The sequence below is a fragment of the Crocodylus siamensis genome, chromosome 1 (assembly GCF_052110815.1).
Source record: "Crocodylus siamensis isolate JL-2025a chromosome 1, ASM5211081v1, whole genome shotgun sequence".
In the NCBI taxonomy this organism is placed as follows: Eukaryota; Metazoa; Chordata; order Crocodylia; family Crocodylidae; genus Crocodylus; species Crocodylus siamensis.
Genome location: NC_143395.1, coordinates 229036037 through 229058377, shown reverse-complemented (window position 1 = coordinate 229058377; position 22341 = coordinate 229036037). Strand labels below are relative to the sequence as shown.

The 22341-nt window shown below is 40.1% G+C and overlaps 1 protein-coding gene across 18 annotated transcripts in view; it reads right to left on the bottom strand.

Annotated features, from left to right (window-relative positions):
• ABI3BP (ABI family member 3 binding protein) overlaps positions 1-21367 on the bottom strand; it is a 283667-nt gene extending 262300 nt beyond the window's left edge. For all 18 annotated transcript variants that reach the window (XM_090058607.1, XM_090058684.1, XM_090058655.1 and 15 more), the window contains exon 1: positions 21193-21367. In XM_090058607.1, coding sequence (XP_089914733.1) covers positions 21193-21271 — 79 coding nt within the window. In that variant the 5' untranslated portion in view covers positions 21272-21367. The remainder of the gene's footprint in view (positions 1-21192) is intronic.
• Positions 21368-22341: the final 974 nt, after the last annotated feature.

Sequence of the window (22341 nt, the reverse complement as noted above, 5' to 3'; positions counted from 1 at the left end):
AGGACTATTCTTTTAATATGGACATTCAAAACAAGATACATCATATCTCCTTTAACTTTCTTTAAGCAGTAAGCTTTGAGAAGTTTTTAGTCAAATAGGTGGAACTGATTGTAGATTGGATGACCAAAATGTAGAAATTGAATAATGTATGCATCATTGCTCATATAGTTGCCTTCAGATCATAGTTGAGATTATTGGCACTTGGTATGACAGGACTTTGATATTTACCCAAAGGAAAACTACTACTTAAATTTATTTGAGCATGAATGTTATGACAGTTGTGAGGACTACTTGTCTGAAAGCAGAGTACTCTATTCCAAAAGATCAGATGAAGCTCTGGTTGTGTTGCAGCTGTGATGGTCCAGGAATTATGTGGGAGGCAAGGATTATTTGTAGTGATATCTTTTCTTGGATTAGGTGCATGGTTGGGATAAAATTAACCAACCTTTTGAATAGAAGGCATTCCTCATCTGGTCTCTATTTCTTCTTGTTGGCTGGCTGTCATCCGGTATTTTTGGTAGGACATTTGGGTCTGCTTCATAGTAGCCAGGTATGTCTCCAGGTTGATATCTCTTAGGAGCATAAGTATGTCCTGTTAAAGCTGATGCCTTTTGAAGTAGGTTAGGTGAAGATGGTTTCCCAGGTTTTATAAAGGTGTGTTGCACATATAAGAGTTGTGTGTGGTAGCTAGAAGATTACAAATGATGAGTCCCCTTGGGATGATGTTCTGTTTCCTGCAAAAACTTAGGAAGAGAATGTCACTGTACAGTCTTGTTTCTTACAAGTGACAGTCCTCAATATCTTCCATGTTCTGATCGTGTTGGAGTGATGTAGCTGTGAAAGTCCAGGAATTATGTGAGATGCAAGGATAAAGCTCCTGTCATCAGAGGGGAGACTGCTTATTGGAAGGTCTTCTGTGATGAATGGGCAGAATAATGTGCCTCTTGCAGAGATTTCTCTCTCAGTAGAGTTGTGAGAAGCTGAGTAAAGTTCCAAAGCCGTGCTTGAATGACTTTGTAGGGCAAGGAAAAAATTGTTGTTACAGCTGCAAATGACAGGCCAATAGTTAGAATCATGGGGATCTGCAGTGATGGCTCGCCTAACCATCTGATAACAGTATACCGTGTATGTCAAATAATCCTCATGCTTCCACTCATTCTTCTTAGGGGCAGTGACAAGATATATATGTTGCCTAGGACAGCTGCACACCACAGAGACCTGATTCTAAAGCATAAACTTGATATCCTAGTGCTCTGAAATGCTATTCCCCATTTTTGTAGATTGCTGTTCATTATTTTGAACTTGAAGGACAGAGTGAAGTTGGGCTCAAAGATTGCTCTGAAACTATTTTAAGTAATTAGTAATCTTTCTGCCTCAAAGAGGCTGCTCTTATTTCCTACCCTCTCCTACATAGGCCCTTCCCGTGTCCCTCAGAAAGTTACTCATCTGGGACTAATGGGTAGGCTCCCTGGAGGCTCAGTGCCTCTTCACTGTACCGGAGAGGTAGGGACCAAACAGGTGTGTGCCTTCCTGGAGGGTCTCAAATTGGGATATGAGCTAGGTAGTCACAGGCTTACAGGGAATGTCTAACCAAGGCAGACTGTGAGGAACTACAGAAGGGTCTGGCACGAATGAGTGAATGGGCAATTAAATGGCAGATGCAATTCAATGTAGATAAGTATAAAGTGATGCACATAGACAAAAATAACCCAAGTATACCTACACTACAATGAGCTCTACATTAGCTGGTACCACACAAGAAAGTGATCTGGGAGCCATTGTGGACAGTTCACTATAAGCGTCAGCTCAGTACTCAGCAATCTTCAAAAAGGCAAACAAAAATATTAAGGATTATTAAGAAGGGGCCTGTAAACAAAATGGAAAGTATCATCATGCCCCTTTATAAAACCATAATGTGTCCCAGCTCTATTCTCCATGCTTCAAAAAAGGTGCTAGAAGAACTACAGAAAGGTCCAGAGAATGGGAACAAGGATGATTAGTGATATGAAGGAGCTTCCATATGAGGAGAGACTAAAGAAGAGAGACTTTTATTTCAGTTTAGAATAGAGTCACTTGAGTGGGGACACACTAATATGATCCAATCTAGGCTTGACTGCTCAGATGCAACGCTGGTGTCTCCAAGCCAACCTGGCTTCTTTTCTGCCCAGGGGAATGGGTCCAAACTAACTCCACCCAGACTGGGTTATGAGGGAGTCCTCATCTTGCCCACAGAGCTGAGAGCCTGCCAAGCTTCACAATACTTGTAACAGGGTGGAGGCAGAAGGCACAAGACCCCTCCCTTTTTCCTCTAGCTTTTCTTGACATGGCTGTCCATGAGACCTACAGGGGCACCAGCTGTCACAGAAGGAAAGTCTACCCAAAAAGCAAAAGTAACTTTGGGATATAGCTAGGAAGTAAAGGAAGAGCAAAACTGTTAGTCAGAACCTTTAATTAAACTTTTTTAGCATTTTCTTCAGAAAAGGTCTGCAGTGTGGAAGGTGGGCTGGCTGGCCACAGGGGAGTCAGCACAAACTGGAGGGACATCCTCCTGCTACCAGCAAATGACAGCTCTGGTTCTGCCCCCAAGTTTGAAATTTCCAGTGTGACAGATGTGTAAACCCTAAAACAATGAAAAGAGGTTTTTTTTGTTTTGTTTTGTTTTGTAAAGAATTATTCATTCTCTTATTCATTCTCTGGCAGTAAAGTTTAGCATTACCACCCGCTTTCTTCACATTTTTTCGACAACGATCAACAGGATTCTGCAGACATAGAAATGACACATAATGAAAAACAGTACTTGGACTTGCAACAGCAGTCACTTTTGAGAGGAAGATGGAGATTAAAGATATGCCTTGTGATTTGTGTTGTAATTGCTTAACTTGCATGGATTGTCTGCTGTGGTGACTCTTTTGTGAAGAGAACAAAGAGTGGTTTTCAAATTTCAGCAGCCATTTTGAACATTATTTCCCATTTCTTTGCATGGCATCAGACTACAAGGTCTCCGAAGTCTATTTTGTCTCTTTTATTCTTCTTGATAGCTACATTTTGTGTTTGTTCACTTGGTGATCATATGGCCTACATATAGAGACTAGGAGTAAAAAATGATGCACGAATATAAAATAAATGTGCAATAATCGAATTGTAGTGGGAAAAAGTGCTTTCTATTCACAGTTGACCAAGGTGTCTCTAGATTCAAGTAAAAAGGAAACCCATTTGAAGCAGTTATAAGAAAATATATTTTAGCACAGAAACTGTGGTTTTCACTGAATACTCCCATGGAAATAATCTGTATTTTTCTTGCTTATCGCAGTACTAGCAGTATCACAATTTAAATGCAGCATTTCAATAAGCTAAATGTTACTTGGAAACTACCTGTTCTTCACAACTAACTCAGTTTCCATTTCCTTCCCCTCAATCCAAGTTTCTTGCCAAGGGTAAAGTAAACATCAGTACAAAGTTGCCCGTACAAATATTTTCATACCTAACACTGCTTAAGAAACCTTTGGTGCCTTGGTAAATTGCTATACCAGGGTCAGCTTGGCCCCCATATATTTCACCCCCTCCTAAAAATTAATCTAACCTGCAAATCTCAGCACTACCTCCACGTTAGAAGCTTCTTTCTATGCATCAGATGTCTCTTTTCTCTGTTCAACTGATGAGAGCCAAACCGCTCTTTGGTCTCGTTTCTGCTGATGAAACGATGCATTTTTACCTCAGAATAATCCATTCTAATTTATCCAAAATAACAATACCCCCCTCCCCCCCACCCACAATGAGGACAAACATACTTTTACTGGCTAAAGCCAGTCCACTGCCCCTGCTTAGGTTGTCTTTGTCATGTTTTTACCTCACCATGATGGGCACTGGTCACCCTGAGGTTAAAACAAAACAAAACAAAAAAGCACCAACTTTAACAATGAAGACAAGGACTTCAATTAAAAACCCAGCCCTTGGCCATGAACAGTGGTCAGTGCAATTATGTTTTAAATACTGCTTACCTGTACCCCCTGAAGCCAAACAGCTTTTTCTCCAGTGCTATACCACAGCTTATACGAGAGGGGTTAAAACCCATATGCTACCAAAACTCCTGACTGCTGTTTCTAACATTTCAGCTTCAGGATTCCCACAAAGCCATCATGAGTGCATACACACATACTACCTTTCTGACAGTTAAGCTGATTTAACTTTTTTTTAAGTCAACTTAACTGTCAGAGTGTACACATGTATGTGGAGCAGAATCGACTTAAATGAGGCACAAGATAATACACCTCCAAGGGTCTGCTGCATAGTAGCCAGGTAAGTCTTAGGAGCTTAACTAAGTATGTCCTGTTAAAATCGTTGCCTTTTGGAGTAGGTTAGCTGAAGATGATTTCCCAGATTTTCTAAAGTCACATTAGTTAAGTTGACTTAGCTCACAAGATGACTGCCACTTAGTTAAGTCACCTTATTTTAAGTCGATGTAGTACATGTATATGCACTCCATGATACCTCCATCAGATCTAGTGGCATAAGAAAGCTTGGGAAATCACAGTATCCTTTACAAGAAATGTAACTGTGCAATCTGCAACTAACTATAAACTTAAATGCTTCACAAATGCTTACATGTGAAATGAGGTAAATTATAAATAATGTGACAGACCAAGATTGATAAGTAAACTACTAGAATCTCTAATACCCAGGACCATTGACTGAGAAGTTTGTACCACCACTGTATTTAAATACTTGATTGAGAGCAAAAGCACTAATGATGGTTCATGGGCAACTCTGAAGTATCTTTTTTTAGATACTATTTTGCAGAGAGGGAAAAATCTAGTAATACTCTTTAATTATTATTATCATTTTACCCTGACCAGTTAATGTCATGGTGGTTTCTATACCAACATTTTGGCTTAACCCTGTCCAAGAGGGGAATTTAGAATCCCAGAGAAAGGCAACTATTAAAAACAGACTTATCCCTTTTTATAATTATCACTAAATGACCATTAAGACAGTGCCTGCAGACACTGAGGGGCTGTGCTCTAACCCATGGTGATTTACATAAAGTATGATGAGTTAGGACCCCCCCCCCACACACACACACCAAACACAACAGACTTTTGCCTGTTGGGTCGGGGAGCTCAAGCCTGCCTCCACTGGCCCTAGCCAGCAGGGACTGGGGGGTGCTCCAGCAGCCTCTGAAGAGGCTCTCCCCAGCCTTACCCCCCTCTGCCAGCTCTGGGATTGTCAGTGGGGGAGAGGTGGGGGGAAGGGAGCAGTATGCAGATGCCAACTGAGCTGTGCTTGGTGGAGCTGGAGAGAGAGGGGTGGGGGGCAGGGTGGAACGGAGCCACACTGCCTGGTACCACCCCCCAGCTGCCCCAGCTGTGGTACTGAGGAGAGCCAAACTTGGCTCATGATGCAAAGGGGGCTCCCTTCCACAACCCTTGTCCCAGGCCTCTTGACAGCAGCACCAACAGCTGCTGGCTTGGTTTTGCCAGAGTCCAGAACAGGGACAAAAGATGCAGCAAGTTCCATAGCTAGTACAATATACTTCTGAATTTTTTTGTCATTCTGCATTACCAAAATGCATCTGTTTGGAAAGAGTCTGGATCACAACCACTTGCCCAATATCCAAATCTTGAAGATGACAGGCACCTTAGAAATACTATAGGTTATTTCAGATTAGATAGATGCAATTATTCCTCATCTGAAGTTATGATGATTTTTCCAACAATACAACCACCCTATGATAAACCTGAGTATCTGAATTCTCCATTCAGATGCTCTTTTTAACATTCAAGACATAATACAGAATAGTGCAAAGATTAATAGATTTAGAAATATATTTGGCATTGTTGTTTGCAATATACTGTACTGTAGCATTAGAATGGATTCCCTATTTAAGGCACTAACCAGCTGATAAAGCAATTAACTCTCCGAAATATAAGGAAAAGTGCTTATGTCATACTGAGGGGTAAAGCATTCTGGTTGAACTCAATAAGAACAGTTCCTGACGTACAATAATTGAACTTTCCTTATTAAGTATATAAGATATTAAAAACAATCCGTGGTTAAAATGCTATTATGAATTAACTGAACGTTATAACCAAAACCTGGGGACTGTCAGTGAAGCCATTTATTTCCCTCCAATCTAGAAAGTTGTACAGATTGGGAAAAGAGAGAAAAAGAAAGTCCCAGTATGTTATCCTAGATGAGCTTGAGGACTAATCACTGGTAAGGATATTTTCCCTTCTTCTCCCCTTTGCTCAACATTTCCAAGACAGCTTCCATAATAAAGTGATTTAACTTAAGCTCCTGGTCTCTAACAAAATTGAACACTCTCACACATGTCCATTATATAAGTTGGATCCAGCTAAGTCCTATAAGTGTTGGCTCTGGCAGCATATAGTTTTCCTAGCTGGAAAAATGTATCTCATCTTGCATTATGAGATGAGATGAACCCCCAAATTATGATGATATGGCCTCTTACAAAGGTAGCAGGCTTAAAACCATAACATGTGACCTCCTTAGCCTTCTTTCTGTGCTTTCCTGCACTCTTGCTGACCTTTCAGAGTTCATGGTACAGATTCTACAGTTCTCAAAGTGACTGAAGAAAGAATCAACTGACTGTATTTTGGAGGTAATGTCATAGATAGATTTTGAGAAGAAATCCAAAATGTGCTATCAGGTTAAAATCTATACTGTATGGATTACAAGAAGGAACATATGAAAAAATGTATAGGTGAAATAAGTTATTGAAGCATTGTCAAGATAATCATAACATACATATATTTTTTTCTTACCCTTCTTAGCAAGTCTGTGTGGGAGTTTAGGAGTAAAGTTCTAGCATTACTGGCTTAAAGATATATTTCCAGAGAGAAAACATAAGCTTCATCACAGCAGGAATTATGTTGATTTGGAGTTGGGGCTGGGAGTACGCATGTTAACATGCACAGAAGTTCAAAAAGCCCAAGACAGAAGCAATCTAAGTTTCACACTTGACTCTAAGCATCCTAGGTTAGGTTGGTAGTGAACAGAACACATATTTTATAGACTTGTGCGAAGCAGCAAGTATTCACTTTGGATTCAGCTGATTCAGAGGGACAGTGATTATCGGGACTATCCCGATTCAATTTGGCTGATTCGGAGACTTGGCCATAGACTATAATGTTGAATCACTAAAATACCTATAACTTTGCCATTTTTTTGCATATTTGGATGAAAACAGCAGTGATAGTAGCCCCTTCTGAGGGCATGAAGCCTGCCAAGTTTCAAGGAGATAGGAGCAGGAGTTTCTATGAAAGTGCACCTCAAACTGTTGAAAGCAAAACTTGTATCACTTGTGTGTGTTAAGGCAGAGCAGGATGAATGCAGCAGGGATGGTAGCCCCTTGTGCAGGGGTTTCTGTGAAAGTGCACCTCAAGATTCTGAAAGCAAATTAAAAAAGCAAATAGGAGTGGAGTGAAGAGGGTGGCACTCACTCTTTCGGCACGTGGAGCTTGGGGAACCCCAGCAGTGGGAGGTTCACCTTCAAAAACACCAGCTGCTCCACCAAACCAGGATCCAAGTTGCTGTGGTGGGGTGTCACAACATCCCCAGCAATGCTGAACACTCTCTCGCTTTGAACACTGGTTGGTGGACAGGACAGTGTTCCTGGACAACCATGGCCAGATCCTGCCACACCTGGCTGCAGGTTGCCCAATAGGCCAAGGGGTTGCAGTGCAGCGTCTCCATGTCCTCGGTGAGATAGATACCCACTGAGGCCTCCATGCTACCTGCCTGATGGTGAGGTCTGGTGCCTCTGAACCCCAACATTGAAGCCATGCTCTTGGCCCACATTGGCAGCAGCTGTGGTGAAAGAAATTGGCTCATGCTTGGAGTGCTGGCACGGGAAAGTGGATCCACCTCTTCCACATCCCCCTGCCTCTGCCCTTCTGCCTCCCTGACTCTGTTCACCAGCATCTCCATCCAGTGCTTGAGGGTTTTGCTGCTGCAGACGCTCCCATTCACCCTCAGGTTACACATGCCCACCAGCATGTGGACTGTACTGGACTGCAACGGATCCAGCCATTTTTTGATGCCCTCCTTCAGCTGCTTTATTAGTGCCTGCACATCTGGTGACAGCAGCTTGCCCCAGCCAGGAACACTGATCCCCTAGAACTTCTCCATTTGGTTCTGAAGTTCCCTCACTACAGGGATCACCTGGCTAAAGAGGGCACAAGTCTAAGCTAAACTGCTTTAGTCTGATACTGCATCAGCATATCTTAAACTGGGTTCTGCCATTTTTAAACCAGCCTATGTGTGCTGAACTTCTGTTCTGTTACATGTGTAGACCAGTCTGCGATCACTTATACCTGTGTAGGTGTAATATTTGTACCTGGCCAGTCTCCTCTGCCTTCATTCCCTCTGGAGGGCAGAATCGGTCTATGGAGCCTTTGCCTTCTTCAGCTGAATGTATTTTGCATGTAGTACTAGAGTCTTAATATCAAACAGGAAAGATAATATTGTTCCTCAGCAGGAACTTAATGTTATTCAATAGGAATCACTTGCAAGAGCTGTACCATCAAGCCTTCCAAATATATATATTTTTTTTATTTTATTGATTTTGTTGTAAATTGGATTGCTGCTTAATAAGATTGCATGACTGCATCTTGCACATATAAACCATGAATCTTTACCCACTCTTCATTACTACACCCAGCATGATAAGTATTGTTAAAGGAGCTAACATTTTATTATTCCTGCTCTTTGCCTGAAATAAAGCATGATGCAAAATATTAACAATGAAACTAGGCTGGTCAATTCCATTTTCTAATTCTCATATTCTAGCAACACATGGCTATGTTTGCATCACAAAGACTGGAGGGGAGTATTTGAATCTCAAAGTAATCTCCTTACTTTTCATCTTTAAAATAATCAAGTCACTTCTATTCCTTGATTTACTATTACACCTCTTGTTCTCTCTCTCATCTTTCCTAACCTAATCTACATAATTTAAGTATCCCTTTAAAAAGCCATATCACACCCATTGAACAGGACAGTAACTCAAAACCTATCCTACTTTGAAGAGTTTCAAATCAGAAGTTATATCTGGTCAGAATGCTTAATAATGTCTTTTCTTGTCTAAAACATGTGTGTTCTGCTTAACACTTCCATATGATAAACATCTTCTGTAATGAGTATGGATAACATTTTGATTGCATTATGTTCAGGGTTCCTCTGCACAACATATTTGCTGAACCAATGTGAAATATTTATGGTATGCAGAAAGTCATGCCTCTGCCATCAGTGATTTTGTAATCCAAGGTACAGTACATCCCAAAGAACAGCCTCTGGTTTAGAAGTACATTGTATACATATTGCTTCATGTTGATATGCTCTCAGTACTTTCTTCCTTGCTTGTTTCTCTATGTCATTTTAATTTGACAGGACCCTGAAATGTTAAATTACATTAAATGGAGCAAGTGCAACAGAACATGGATAACTCTGGACATAAGGAAACATAGGCAGGCTGTCCAAGCTCCCCTGACTGATGCTGGACACAGGCACTTGTTCCCTTTGGGCTGCTTGAGTTTCTGTTGGTTTTTACCATTAATACCATAAATGACATGCAAACAATATTTCTTCCCCATGAAATACTTTTGGCTGTTTTGTCAATGCTTTGAAGCAGTAACAGAAGGAGAAACAGATCTCTTGTAAAAAGGATATATACAGTGCTGGTTCCTGTGCATTCATTGTGCACAACCAAGGGGGTACTTGCTTGTACAGCCCATCATGTGACCATATCACTATTGAGATTTCTTAGAAAAATCTAGGGGATAGGGGCACATTTACAGTTAAATAAATTACAAGCAGAGGATCACATAATCAGTACTAATACTACGTCAGTCCTTAGCTTTTTTTTGGAAAAATCAACACATAAATCTAATAAATAAATAGTCCCCTGGACTTTACTGAGAAAAATTACCTAAGCAAGTGTTGCAAACTCTGGCCCAAAGATTAAGACATATACACAGAGATGGCCAAATTAACAGCGAATCCTACAAAACATTACTTGTGCAAATAATCCAACTGACTTCAATGGGGTATGATGTTCCATAAGGGATTGAAGAATCAGGCCTGCTATAATGATTTTTTTTGCATGGTTTTCAAAACAACGACATTAAAACTTTTCTATTTTGTGGAACTTTTCAAGTGGGATGGGGAAAAGCCTTCACACCAAATTAAAAATAATTCAGTTTGAAGATTTTGATTTTGCCTCATATTAATTGTCAAGCTCAGCAGAAGTCAGTGGCAAATTAACTCATTAGGGCATACCTTTCCAGCTGCAAACTTGCATGATAGCTATGAAACAACTACAAAACTCAAATCAATATCTCTACTTTATCATCCAGGCAGTACCTCCAACTTCCCACGGCTACCCTATAGTCTCTTCTAGATTGCCCACTCAGCTTCATTCATGATTCAGCCTCTCCCAGACATTGGCTAATGTACTTAATTACACTTTGGTTGTCAAACAAGAGAAAAAGCTGAAAACTGTATACTGAAGAAATCACAACTCATGCTTCTTCACTAGCCTTCCTAATGGCCACTGTGCATCAATTATAAGCATATGTTTTGATGCATACTATATACATGTGTTCAGATAAAAAAATAACATAGTAAGTGATGACAAGATTTGATATCGTAGATATCTTTTTTTGCATGTTCACATCTTCTTCATGCATTGGCTTGAATTGTGGTGATAAATGAATCAATCCTGCCAGAAGACATATGATTGTTTCAAAAAGAGCAAATGACTCCCTAAGAAATTTCAGGTTTACATACTCGTGCATTTGAATCATCCCCAATTTTCTGCTGTTAAAAAAAGTTTCCAAATTTAAACATCACAGAAAGGAAAATTAATTTGAAAAAAGCACATAAACCCGAAGGCAAGCATTTGACAAAGAAGAAACATTTTTCCTTGGACAAGTTCAAAAACAACAACAAAAATGTTATCCCAGATCTATTGCCAAACCTCTAAACTTGGAGAAGGGCCTAAAGTATGAATTGTGTGAACTCAAATAGAGTTCTATTTGAAACTGTTGCCATTTATAGACCTGCAAAGCTATGTTATAATTGCTGAAAGGGCATAGGGAAGACTGCTATGACTTTGCTTTTTTTTCTGAATCAAGCTGTTCTTAAGTATGTTTCAGGGATACTGTCAAAACCTGAAAATATATGAAATACAAAAATATACCTACAGACACAGTTTAATCCCATTGTATATACCAGTATTTTGTGTACCATATGTTGATTCATAGATGCATCTAGTTATTGCCCTAGTAGCTGAGCTATAAAATAATTAGACTAGAACACATCATACCATTCCATTATTCTACTAAGACCAAAAACACAGGAGGATAATGCAGCAGGATTTTACCCTGATGAACTACTTCTGTACAGTTCTAAGATTCTGCCATCTTTGTTCAAAGTAAAAAGGATTGGTGTATATCTTTTGGTATGTCAAAACAGAGTTCAGCAAAGAGGTAACAGTATTTAAAAATGAGATGGTAAGTCTTGGCTAAAAGCTATTAGCACTACTTTTTGGTGAGAGGAGAGTTCAGGGAAAGGAACAGCTAAGATCAAGACTTCAGTAGGACCTACAAGACCCTGCACCTTACTCAGCCAAAACTGTTATGTAGGAACAGTTCTCATTACTTAGGTACCAGCTCCACTGTTCTTTAAACAGACACAGGAAACGTTCCTCTTCCTGCTCTCCACGACCCCTGTTTAGTAAAATCAGTACCTTTAAACAGTCTCAGCTGAGGTATGTTTCCTCAATTCTCCATGGGCACTGGAAACAGGATGAATGAAGGTGTCTTGGGGGCCTTCTCCTTACCATACACATCCCTACATAATACATCCCTTGTTGCAAATTTTTGCCAAATCAGTTGTCAAATATGATGGATTAGGGACAAGTGCATGTGATTCTGGTGACTGAAAATAAAGTTCTGATTTAGCCCTTCATTGGTGAAAATGAGTTTGAGGCTTTACACTGTGGGTATTTTTGCATATCATAACACCATCTCAGACTGGCTAGAGCAGCTGCTTTTGTCAGCTGGAAAGACACAGGGCAAATTTAGCCCAAGTACTGAAAATCAACAATAGGTACAACTTTTGGACATCTGTGCTGTAGAAGTTGGCTCAACCCTTATCCACATAGTCTGACTCATTACTCTGTTCTTAGTCATTTTTCATGAACACAGCATTTGCAACAGATTAAAATAGCCCCATGCTACACTGATCACAACCGTGTGCTAGACACTAGATAGACATGTTGTCAGTGATTACACTGTATGGAGGCACCACAAAGAGACATGGTAAAGTGAGGTGACCGAGGATTAAATAACACAACACAGAGAATAGTATTTGAGAACATGAAAATTAACAAAGGCAGGTGGGAAATCTAAATAAAACATAATACCAAGATCATTTTAAAGATACTAAGGTACTATGAAATCTGACCTATAGATCAGATTGCAGGGACATATATTAACATAAGAACAGGATGTTGGAATTTCAGACTCTGTGACCTTGTAAAGTCACTCCTGTTTTGTGTGGGGTTTTTTAAATACATATACCATAGTTTTGGCTATACTTGACAGCTGATTAAATTAGTTTTGGTAAATGAACCATTACATTGTACAAGCTCTCTTTGGTTATTTTTGTGTTTTGCAGAAAAGAATAGAGCAGGAGCCAATTTTGACACGAAGTATTTTGCTTAATGCAAATTCTTAGCAAGATGGTTATTCAAAAGGAAGGATCCTTCTGGGATTTCTGACCGATCCATAGTGCCACTTCTCGAGTATTAACACATGAGAACTATTTAACACAAGTTCATTTTGCATAACAATTTCCTTTCCAGCCATTCTAAAAAAAAATGAAGGCAAATGCCTTAGTCCAAATAGCCTGTTCTTTTTTTTATAGCTTTAAAAAAAAGTTTTAAATCATCTGTATAGTTTAAAAAATAGTCTCCTGGATGTATTTTTGTAAGCTATGGGAAAAGTAACCAGTAAACCATTTAATGCTGTCCCTCTTTATGCATAACTTTAGTTTGCCATTTTCATTATTTCTTCAAACTGCTTTCAAAAGGGTTGGGATTTTTTTCTGCTTTATAATTTCTGGCCTATTACACTGTGACTATCAAAGGAATGTTGTGAGGGGCCCCACAATAGCCTCAGGATTAGTATTTGGCCATTGTGTTACAACAACGGCAAAAGACACAGTTATAAATCATGACTGCTTTAGGTGCTTGACAGGAATAAATGAAAGCACATGCTGAGGTTAAACCTTTGATTGTGAACATGTATTACATAATGTAGCATGGCTCACAAGTTTAGGAGAGGGTAAAAACTACCTCATGCTTTTTGAAAAAGATGAATGATAAGGAGTTTGGAAGTATACTGTAAACACATAGTCACACTCCCATACTGACAAGTACACTTTATATAAATAGTATCTGAAGAGGCAGCAAAAACTCCCTGTTTACAAACAGTGATACTCATCTACCTCTATTTGCTGCAATGCCATTATCATTTTCTCGTCAAATCTGTGCTTCTGACAACACTAGTCATAGCACCACTGTGTTCTGGAACATGGATTCACCTCTACAAACCCATGAACCAGGTTATGCCACCAGCTCTGTAAACCAGCATGGAGCCTGTATCTTGCCTTGTTCCTCCACAGGTAGCTTTATAGAGGGGCTAAAATAGGCTATCTTGAGTTTTTCCATAAAACAAAGGCTAGCCAGAATCTGCCCCAAATGACTGTGTGTGAACTTACACATTACACTTAGACTATACTAAGGGCACTTCAGACATGAGCATCCACAGGTTAAAGCTCATCAGTTTGCGCTAAGTGACCTCTGAGTCTCTCAAAGCTATGCACTTTATGCAATGGTTAGCTCCAGGCCATGCTACCTAGCCTGTGTTAGGGTAACTTCAGTTTGCTCCACAGAGAGAAAATGAGCAATTTATCATCCTCCAGCATTTCAGGAAGCACCACTCCCAACCTCCCCAGCTACCACAGAATGGGAACAGAGCCCAGGTGTTCTGGCTCCTAAGCTAGAGACAGACATTACACATAAACTGGTTTAAGTGATCAGAAACTGGTTTACACCTGTAACAGAACAGAGTCTGTGCACATAAACCAGTCTGAAAATAGCTGAAACTGGTTTGAGATAAACCTGGTTGCATATAGTATCTGACTTAACTGATTTGGGTCAAACTGGTTTATGCAATGTCTGTCCAAGACCCCGTATTAGTTTAACTTAAACCAGAGTCCCTCAGCATCCCAGATGCTTTGCAGCTCTGGGCAGGACTCTCCCCTCTGCTCCCTGGCTGGAGCTCTGGCAGAGACAGCAGGCACAGCAGGGTCTGCCTGGCTTCCTCCTGCCTCCTTCCTCCCCCCACCTACCCCCCCTGCTCCCTACTCCCTCCCCTCTCCCATAGCAAGGACCATAGCCATCATGTGGTATGCTAGAAAATGCTGAGTGGTGTCTGCGTAAGGAACACAGAACAAAGGCAGAAAGGACAGTGTCCACTTAGGGCTTTTTAGAGCTCATTAACAGGTCAGCTGGTAATGTCCCTGTCCCTTCCTTGGGAAAAGCGGTTTAAGAAAAGCTTGAACTAATGAGAGGCTTTTGTTTTCTTAATGGGCTGATAAACACTGTTTTATCAACGCCCTGCTGGGCTGCTCACAAGAGGGAGGAACCCTTCCCTAATTGGAGCATCCTGCTGAGGCCTGGCCATGCCCCACCTCCCAGCTCAGCATTGTGGAAGGGAAGGGAGGGCTGCTCTAGCACCCCCCAGAATCTATCCTGAGTCACTGTAGGCATGTGCCTGCATTTCTTCAATCCAGAGGGGATGTCTATACAGTTACAAACTGGTTCAGCCTAGCCAAGTTAGACTAACCTGCAAAGATTGAATCAATTGAGGCTCAGGCATTTTGAATGTCTGTCTCTAGCCCTAGTCATGCCCCTGCTCACAAGCCCTCTAGTGGCAAGTCAGAGCTGTGCAAGCAAGAAATGGTATTAACCCTCAACATGTGACTGTTCACAGCATGCTCTAACTTAAACATTCCTTATATTCCACAGACTTAGTCTAAGTATAATGTGTAATTTCACCCCAGCATCCACACCCTAGGAATGCATCAGGCAGAATAATCTTCAATCAGAAACTCAGTAAAACCAAAGTAAATTTTGTGGTGTTGTCATTTAATAAAGCCATCTGCTTATAAAACAGATCAACTTCAGTGTCATTTTAGCCTGGACATACCAAAACAAAACACTGGATACATGGAAACAGGGAGAGAGAGAAAAGTGAGATTACAGGAAAGGAATGGGGAGAACAAAAAAAATTTGTTGGTCCTCCAATGCCAGCTGAGAATTTACTGGCTGGAAAAGTCTTCTGGGAACTGCAGTGATAAGGAAAAACTGACCTGAATTCCCCTGCCCTGGAGTTTGAAGTGCTAATCAGAGCACTCTGCAGACAGTATTTTGGCAGAGTCAGTCAGTCAGTGGTCAGAGAATGGAGTTCTATGAACATCTGTACTGTTGGCGGAAAATCCCTCTGAAAAACTGAAACTAAAAAGAATTTTCTTTTTTTAAGAACATAGAGGACCTGCTCCAAATCCCATTGACTTCAACAGCATTTGGACTGGGTCCTAAGAGACGACTCCAAGAAACATGGTTTGCAAGAATACCTTTCTCGTAGTCTGCGTCCTGCAACTTTGTCTCCCAAATCCTGATTTGTTTAATCTTGATCCTTCAAAATAAATTTCTCATTTGGCTTGGATTCATCCTATTTATTAAGTTGTTTTTCAGTGACAAGTGTTTTTCTCACACTCTTGTTTCTGGCCTTACAGAGTCTATACTGTCTCCATTTCAGAAGAGAGAAAAATTTTTCTTCATATATAGCCAGCTAAATTGTACAGTCTCCCTAATTTAATTCAGGTAGCCCCAGACATTTCCCATTCCCCTCTTTCCTCATTAATAAGATGGATTCTTTTAATCAAAACCCTCATACCATCTCACCAATTATTTCACAAATGGCAGTGATACATGGATGTTTAACTGTGATGGGAGGTACATACTCACATCAGCATTTTAGCTTAAGGAGAAAAATATGAGATCATGGAGAAACTGTTTTTGAATTTGACTGAATGGTCCAACAGAAAATTTAAACTTAAGGCCAAAATGCTCATAAAAGATAAATCAGAGAGGGTTTAATATTAAAAAGATGTGTGTGAGCTGTGGTTTGAATGCAGGACAGGGAGCCAGGGACTTCACAGAGTTTTATCCCTTGTTCAGATGCTAATTGCTTTGTAAGTCCTTCAATAAATCAAGCTTTCCTCTTCTGTTGATTATCACTCCTACTATGTAAATGAATGCAATATGCATTGATTATCACTCCTATTATGTAAATGAGTGCTATATGTATTTGATGATTTTAAAAACTTTTGAAGATGAAAAGAACTGCAATAGCTAAGAGCGTATCAAATTTTAAGTTTCATCTTACATTTTATAGTTTCCACATTTCTCTATAATACACAGAAGCCCCACATAACAAAGAATACTAATCCAAAGCTATCATTAAAAAATAAGTTTTCAATCCTTGTGATTATGATGCATATGCTTTGAATGTGAACCACAAGCAATTAATGAAGTAAAAGCTCCATCATCTAGAGTTGGAGAGGGAGCGGCATGTAGGGCAGCAAGATGGTGGCTGCTCCCTCATTCCTCCTCCTCCACGGGGAATTCTTTTCCATCAGTGGCCAGGGGTGTGGCCACAAGCAATCTAATTAGGAGCCAATTAGGAGCCATAACCTATTTGTCTGAATGGGAACATGCTATTCATCTGCATGGGGTGTTAACTTTGAGATTTAATTATACACTTCATGCATCAACAAGAACTTCACTTCTGATCATTTTTATACCCAGTTGTGTACTGATCCCCCTATTCTAAACTGTGGTGCATACATTTTTGGGTATAATCGAGCACTAGGTACCCCCTGTTTAGATGCCTGAAAGCTCTAGCTTTCCCAGACAGCTTCTAAATGCAACATTCAGTATTTCTGCAAACAATTACAAATTCTACACTAGATTTAAAATTTAGGGACAGAGTAAAATAGATTGGATACAAATCTTTACATTGTTACATAAACTGCATTAGTCAAAATCATATTGAATTAAAAAACCTTCTAGTTTCAATTTTTAACCTAAGAACACAACATAAATGACATCCTGAGTCAGACCAATGGTCCATATAGCCCAAAATCCTGTCTCTGATAGTGGCAGAGGTGGATTCAACCAAGGGAAAGCATTAAACTGTTGGGACCTACTTAAATTGTGCTTTCGCGGAAACCACAAAAACTGGTGGTTTCCGTGATGGCCATAAAAAATTATGTTTGCCGCTATTTCCCATGGAATCACCTGGACAAAAGTTAAAACTTACTAAAAATAAAATGCTGGCTCACAGCCGCTGCTCCCTGGCCTCACAGCACTGTGTGGGGGGAGGAATCAGGTGGTGGAGCGGCATGTAGGGCAGCAACCAAGATGGTGGCTGCCCCCTCATTCCTCCTCCTCCACTGGGAATTCTTTTCCAATCAGTGGCAAGGGGTGGGGCCACATGAACAAAAGCTGTCTCCACCAATCAGTGGTGAGGGACAGGGTCTCTGGAGCCTCTTAGCCAGTCCGCAGTGAGGGCTGGGGCTGCCACAAAATGCCCAGGAATGTAGCTTTGTACAGCATGAGCAGGCCACAAAAAAAACTTTGTCTTGCCCCAATTTACATAGGTCCTTACCTATCCCTTATTCATTACCCTCCCTGGTATCCACCATCATTGGTTTAGAGATGCCAAACTAAACATCTCCAGCCATTCTGTTCAACAGGTATTACTAGATGTACCATCCATGAATTTATCTGGTCTCCTTTTGTACCTGGTTATGCTATCTGTCTCTAGATCTGCTATAAGGCTTTCTGATTTGTTGCACAACATGACATCAGCATGGTTGTATTTATGCATGAAATGGCAAAACTTTAAGCTAGAATTGGCTTGGTATATAGTCTCTACACTCAGCAACACAAGCTACTAAGATCACTTCAACCCAGTGCCATGCTCTCCTCACTGGCTCCTCATGAGATGGTTGGTTAAATGTGTAGGCATAGAACGGAGGGTTTTCACAGGAGCGTGCACATGAATCAGAAACTTGCAGGCAACAAGGATGGCTGTGAATGGCAGTGCACTCATGGCAAAATGCAAAACATGCTTTAACCTAACTTTCCTGCAGTCCCTTTAAAAAGGCAGAGCTTGTAAAACTTTAATGTAGATTCATCAGGGCACCAAATTATAATCTTAAATATGTGATCACATATTACTTTCATAACACTGACAGCGAATATTATAAAAAGCTAAGACAGAAAAGAAGACCTCTTGGGTTTAAGACAAACCCTCTTGAGTTTGAAATGGAGTCAGGGAAAATTGGTTTCTATTCCTATGTGAGCAAGAGGATTATAATGCATGAGTGTACACAGGTAGAATTAAGGTGGAACAGGAAACCTTAACACTGTCATTTCCTCAACTTTTGAAACCTTGAGCCTGCTACCTTAATTTCTTTTAATGTCAGGTTCTACACGTAATTAACTTCATTTCTGATGAACTTCTCTAGCATTACACCAACAGTAAAAGACAAAACAATTAAAGCAGGTTTTTTGTTAGTAAAGGCAATTCTCTTGGTAATAGCAACTTTTTGTTTTGCAGACATCCATCAACGTTTCTGTCAGAGGTTTGCCTATGGAGGTGACAGCACATGAACTGCTTGGAAGAGGGGCCAGGCATGCTCCAGCACTCCGAGTGGCACATTTGCATACAACCACCTTTCTTGGGGCTCTGCAAGTCATGGACATTCAAAGGGTTTCTTGGCTCCCTTCCCTTACAGCTGCAGGAGGCAAGATTTTCTTTCCTCCTTGTACCATTGAAAGGAAATCCCACTGCATAAGGTCAGGGATCAGTAAGTTTCACCTCCTGGAGACTTGTGCTCTGGGATTCCAAGGCAGTAATACAAATGAAAAAGTGTATATTGAAAAGCTGTCACAGACTATTCCATTTCTAGAAAATGAATTTCGCCACAGTCTGTCCCTGGGACTATTATGACACTCACTCCACTGTACTTTGTATAGTAGGAGCAGTTCTGGACCCTCACTTAACTATGCTGTTTGCAATTGTGAAGGAGCAATATTTGCATTTAAGCTTTAATGCAGTGCACTTTACAGGACAGTGGAATGTTTTAGTGAGAAGACGGGGATCTCCAGCCCAATACACAGACATACCCTTATTTTAGACACGCTTAAAATCTAACCATAACAATCATTTATGGGGGAGCGGGCACCTCTCTGTCCTTGCAATCAAACAAAAATGATGTAGCAAAAGCATAAATCTTTGAACACTCCCAGATAACCCAGGGACCCATAGACAGTGAATCCAACCCAACGAAAAGAATCAGCTGAAATGACAGTAGCAAGGATAAAAAATTGTCTGATGTTTCCAGTGTGCAAAAAGGCAGAACTTCTCAGAAGTCAATTAATTAAAAACCTGGTGATTCCACCTGCTTTAATACACTGTAATGTGTACATTATCATACTTCAGAAGAGAAGAAAACATGTCTTGAAGATTATCTTGAGTGATGACAACATAATAAAAGCAAAGCTGTTTTCTTGCTTTGCCAGAAATTAATAGCTAAAAACAAATATGACTCTTTTCCATGGGAATGAACAGAGTCGAATAACCCCTTCTGCATGGCTGGAGCACTAAAATAGCTCCATCCTCCATAAGTAGACAGTATGTATTTGTTAACACCTGCATAACCTTAAGCATAATACACTCCATGTTTGTCAATGGCATTTTTGTTTTCACATAAGGACATAAAGCCTTTGGTGTAAACCTATCCAAAAGGTTCTTACTGAGGTCTGTTTGAATTGAGTTATTCTCTTATATTAGCCCTTAGAGATTGCAATGCATTTATTACTTCACTGCTGTTATTATTCTTATCCAGCAAATTGCATAGTAGTAACAATCACAGTTAAATTCCAGAAGGGCAAGCAGTTCCAAAAATCCAGCCATTTTCAGAAGGAATAGCTTGACAAAATACTACAACAGTGTTTTATCCCCCTACCCCCGGACTCCCTCTGGGTCCCCCTTCACCTACAGCATGGAAACATCTAGGATGTCCTCAGAGATGCTGCTTTGTGGCTTTCCTTTGCCCTAGGCAACCAAGCTACAGCTTTTCCTCTACACTTTGCTGACTGCAGCAGTCTACAAAGCAGAGTGAATTTACACAGGCATTTCTACCAAGTCAAGAACAGTATGTGCAGCACACGATCAGTTGTGGAGTATAGCACTGAGTTAGTACCAAGGTGCTACAAAGTGCTTCATAATCTAGATTCAGAAATATGATTTTAATTTTGCACTATAGCCGTTTTTCTTGCAGTAATAAAATACTTTAAAAATGCCAGTTCTATGCAGATCACATTAACAAGGAAAGGAAAGGGTCCCTTCCAACTTTGAAAGCTTGCTTCCAAAGTCCAGCAGAGGGGAATATTTAAACAATATTTATATGACTTGTTTCTTTTTGTTTGTCGTCCCCCCCGCCCCCACACACACACCCTTTCATTTGGGAGTACAGCACTTCCAAATGCACTCACTCTTAATAACCCCGTTTTCTTTAACAGGGATAACATACTGACTTGCAAAAGTGAATTCTAATCCTACTCAGGATGAGAAGCACAGAAACACTTATCCCAAGACAAATTTGAGATCCCCTGCCTGCAATTCAGGGTGTACTTCTGTCACATTGCCTTGAAAGCCTTACTACTACAAACTTACACAGCCTTTCTAAACCACCCCAAAAGCATTAGATTTAGTTCTGTTTTCTTTTCTTGCACGACAGTTCTTACTGTATTCACAAGATGCAATGGTAATGTTTATGTCTTTGCTAAGTCTAAGAGTTTTAAATAACTCTTGTACCTTAACTTTGTCCTGTAAGCTGACCTCCATTTACATTTATCTTTAAGATCGTATTTCCTTACATGCTGAACACAAATTTGTAGTGCAAAACACATGCATTTTCCAAAAAAATAAAAAATAAAGAGCCAAAAAACCACATATAGCTACTTGCCTCTTGGCAATTTCTGAGCATTTCCCGGGTTTAGTGCAACATGTCCACAGAAAAGTAGAAAAAACAATCTTGATATCATGGTTACAAACCCAAACTTGCACAATGAATGATGCTGATGGGTATCACATAAGGTACTGTTGCTGCAGTTAAGTGAACTGTTCTCTCTGTGACAGAGGCAGCAAAACTTTGACAGGAGCTAAGTTTACAGAGTAGGAGGAGACAGAATGACATCACACCCTCCCACTGAAAAAGTAAAGAGAACTAGCATAAAAAGATATTATCAGGCTCCCTCTGCAACAGACTTCTGGTTTTTGTTATAGAGACTTTCCATCTCAGAGGGTAACAAAAATCAGTCTATAATGACTAGTACTTCATGCAAAAGAAAAACAAACAAACAAAAAGCCCCAACTCAGGCAGATGTCAAAATGCCATTAGCTGAAAACCAGCCAGAGACATAAGCTATTTGACTGTATTGTGCATGGAAGCCACATTACCAATGTAAAATTAATTCTACATTACTTGGAATATCATTTTTCCTGATTCAGCTCTTATCTAACCTTAGGATCATTTGGAGCAAAATTCATGTCAGCCTGTATACTGTATACAGAGCAGGCGCTGACTTTGCTGGCCAATAGTTACACCAAGGGCAACTATTAATATCTTAAAAAATATGTGCCTGAAATTATCTAAATGTAATGCATTTTGTCTTTCCTCAGAAGGGACAATCATGCTCTTATTCACTATTTCATTGTCATCTCCTGCTCTATATAAGCTCTTCTGTTTCTCCTCCATTTCTGGTGACATGTATTTATTCAGCAAAGAATGTGTATTTGTCAATTTAAGTACCACTTGCCACGTGCTTGTTTCTTTTTGGCCATTTTCCATTTTTCTCTTCAATACAAACTCTCTGAGTTGCTAGACAAACTACTGTAGTGGAAAGGAAACTAAATTCCTACGTGGGCTACCAAACTCTGCTGCCCCTTACACCAGTGCAAATCAGAAGCATCTCGGTGAATGACTATGGATTCACTGTAGGTTTACAATGCTAGCAGATCACACTTTGACTATGTTAATAAGTGGGGGAAAGGGGCACAAAAGTTTAGCTAGAAGAGATAGGATAAGACTAAACAAAGGAAAATTTAGACCAAT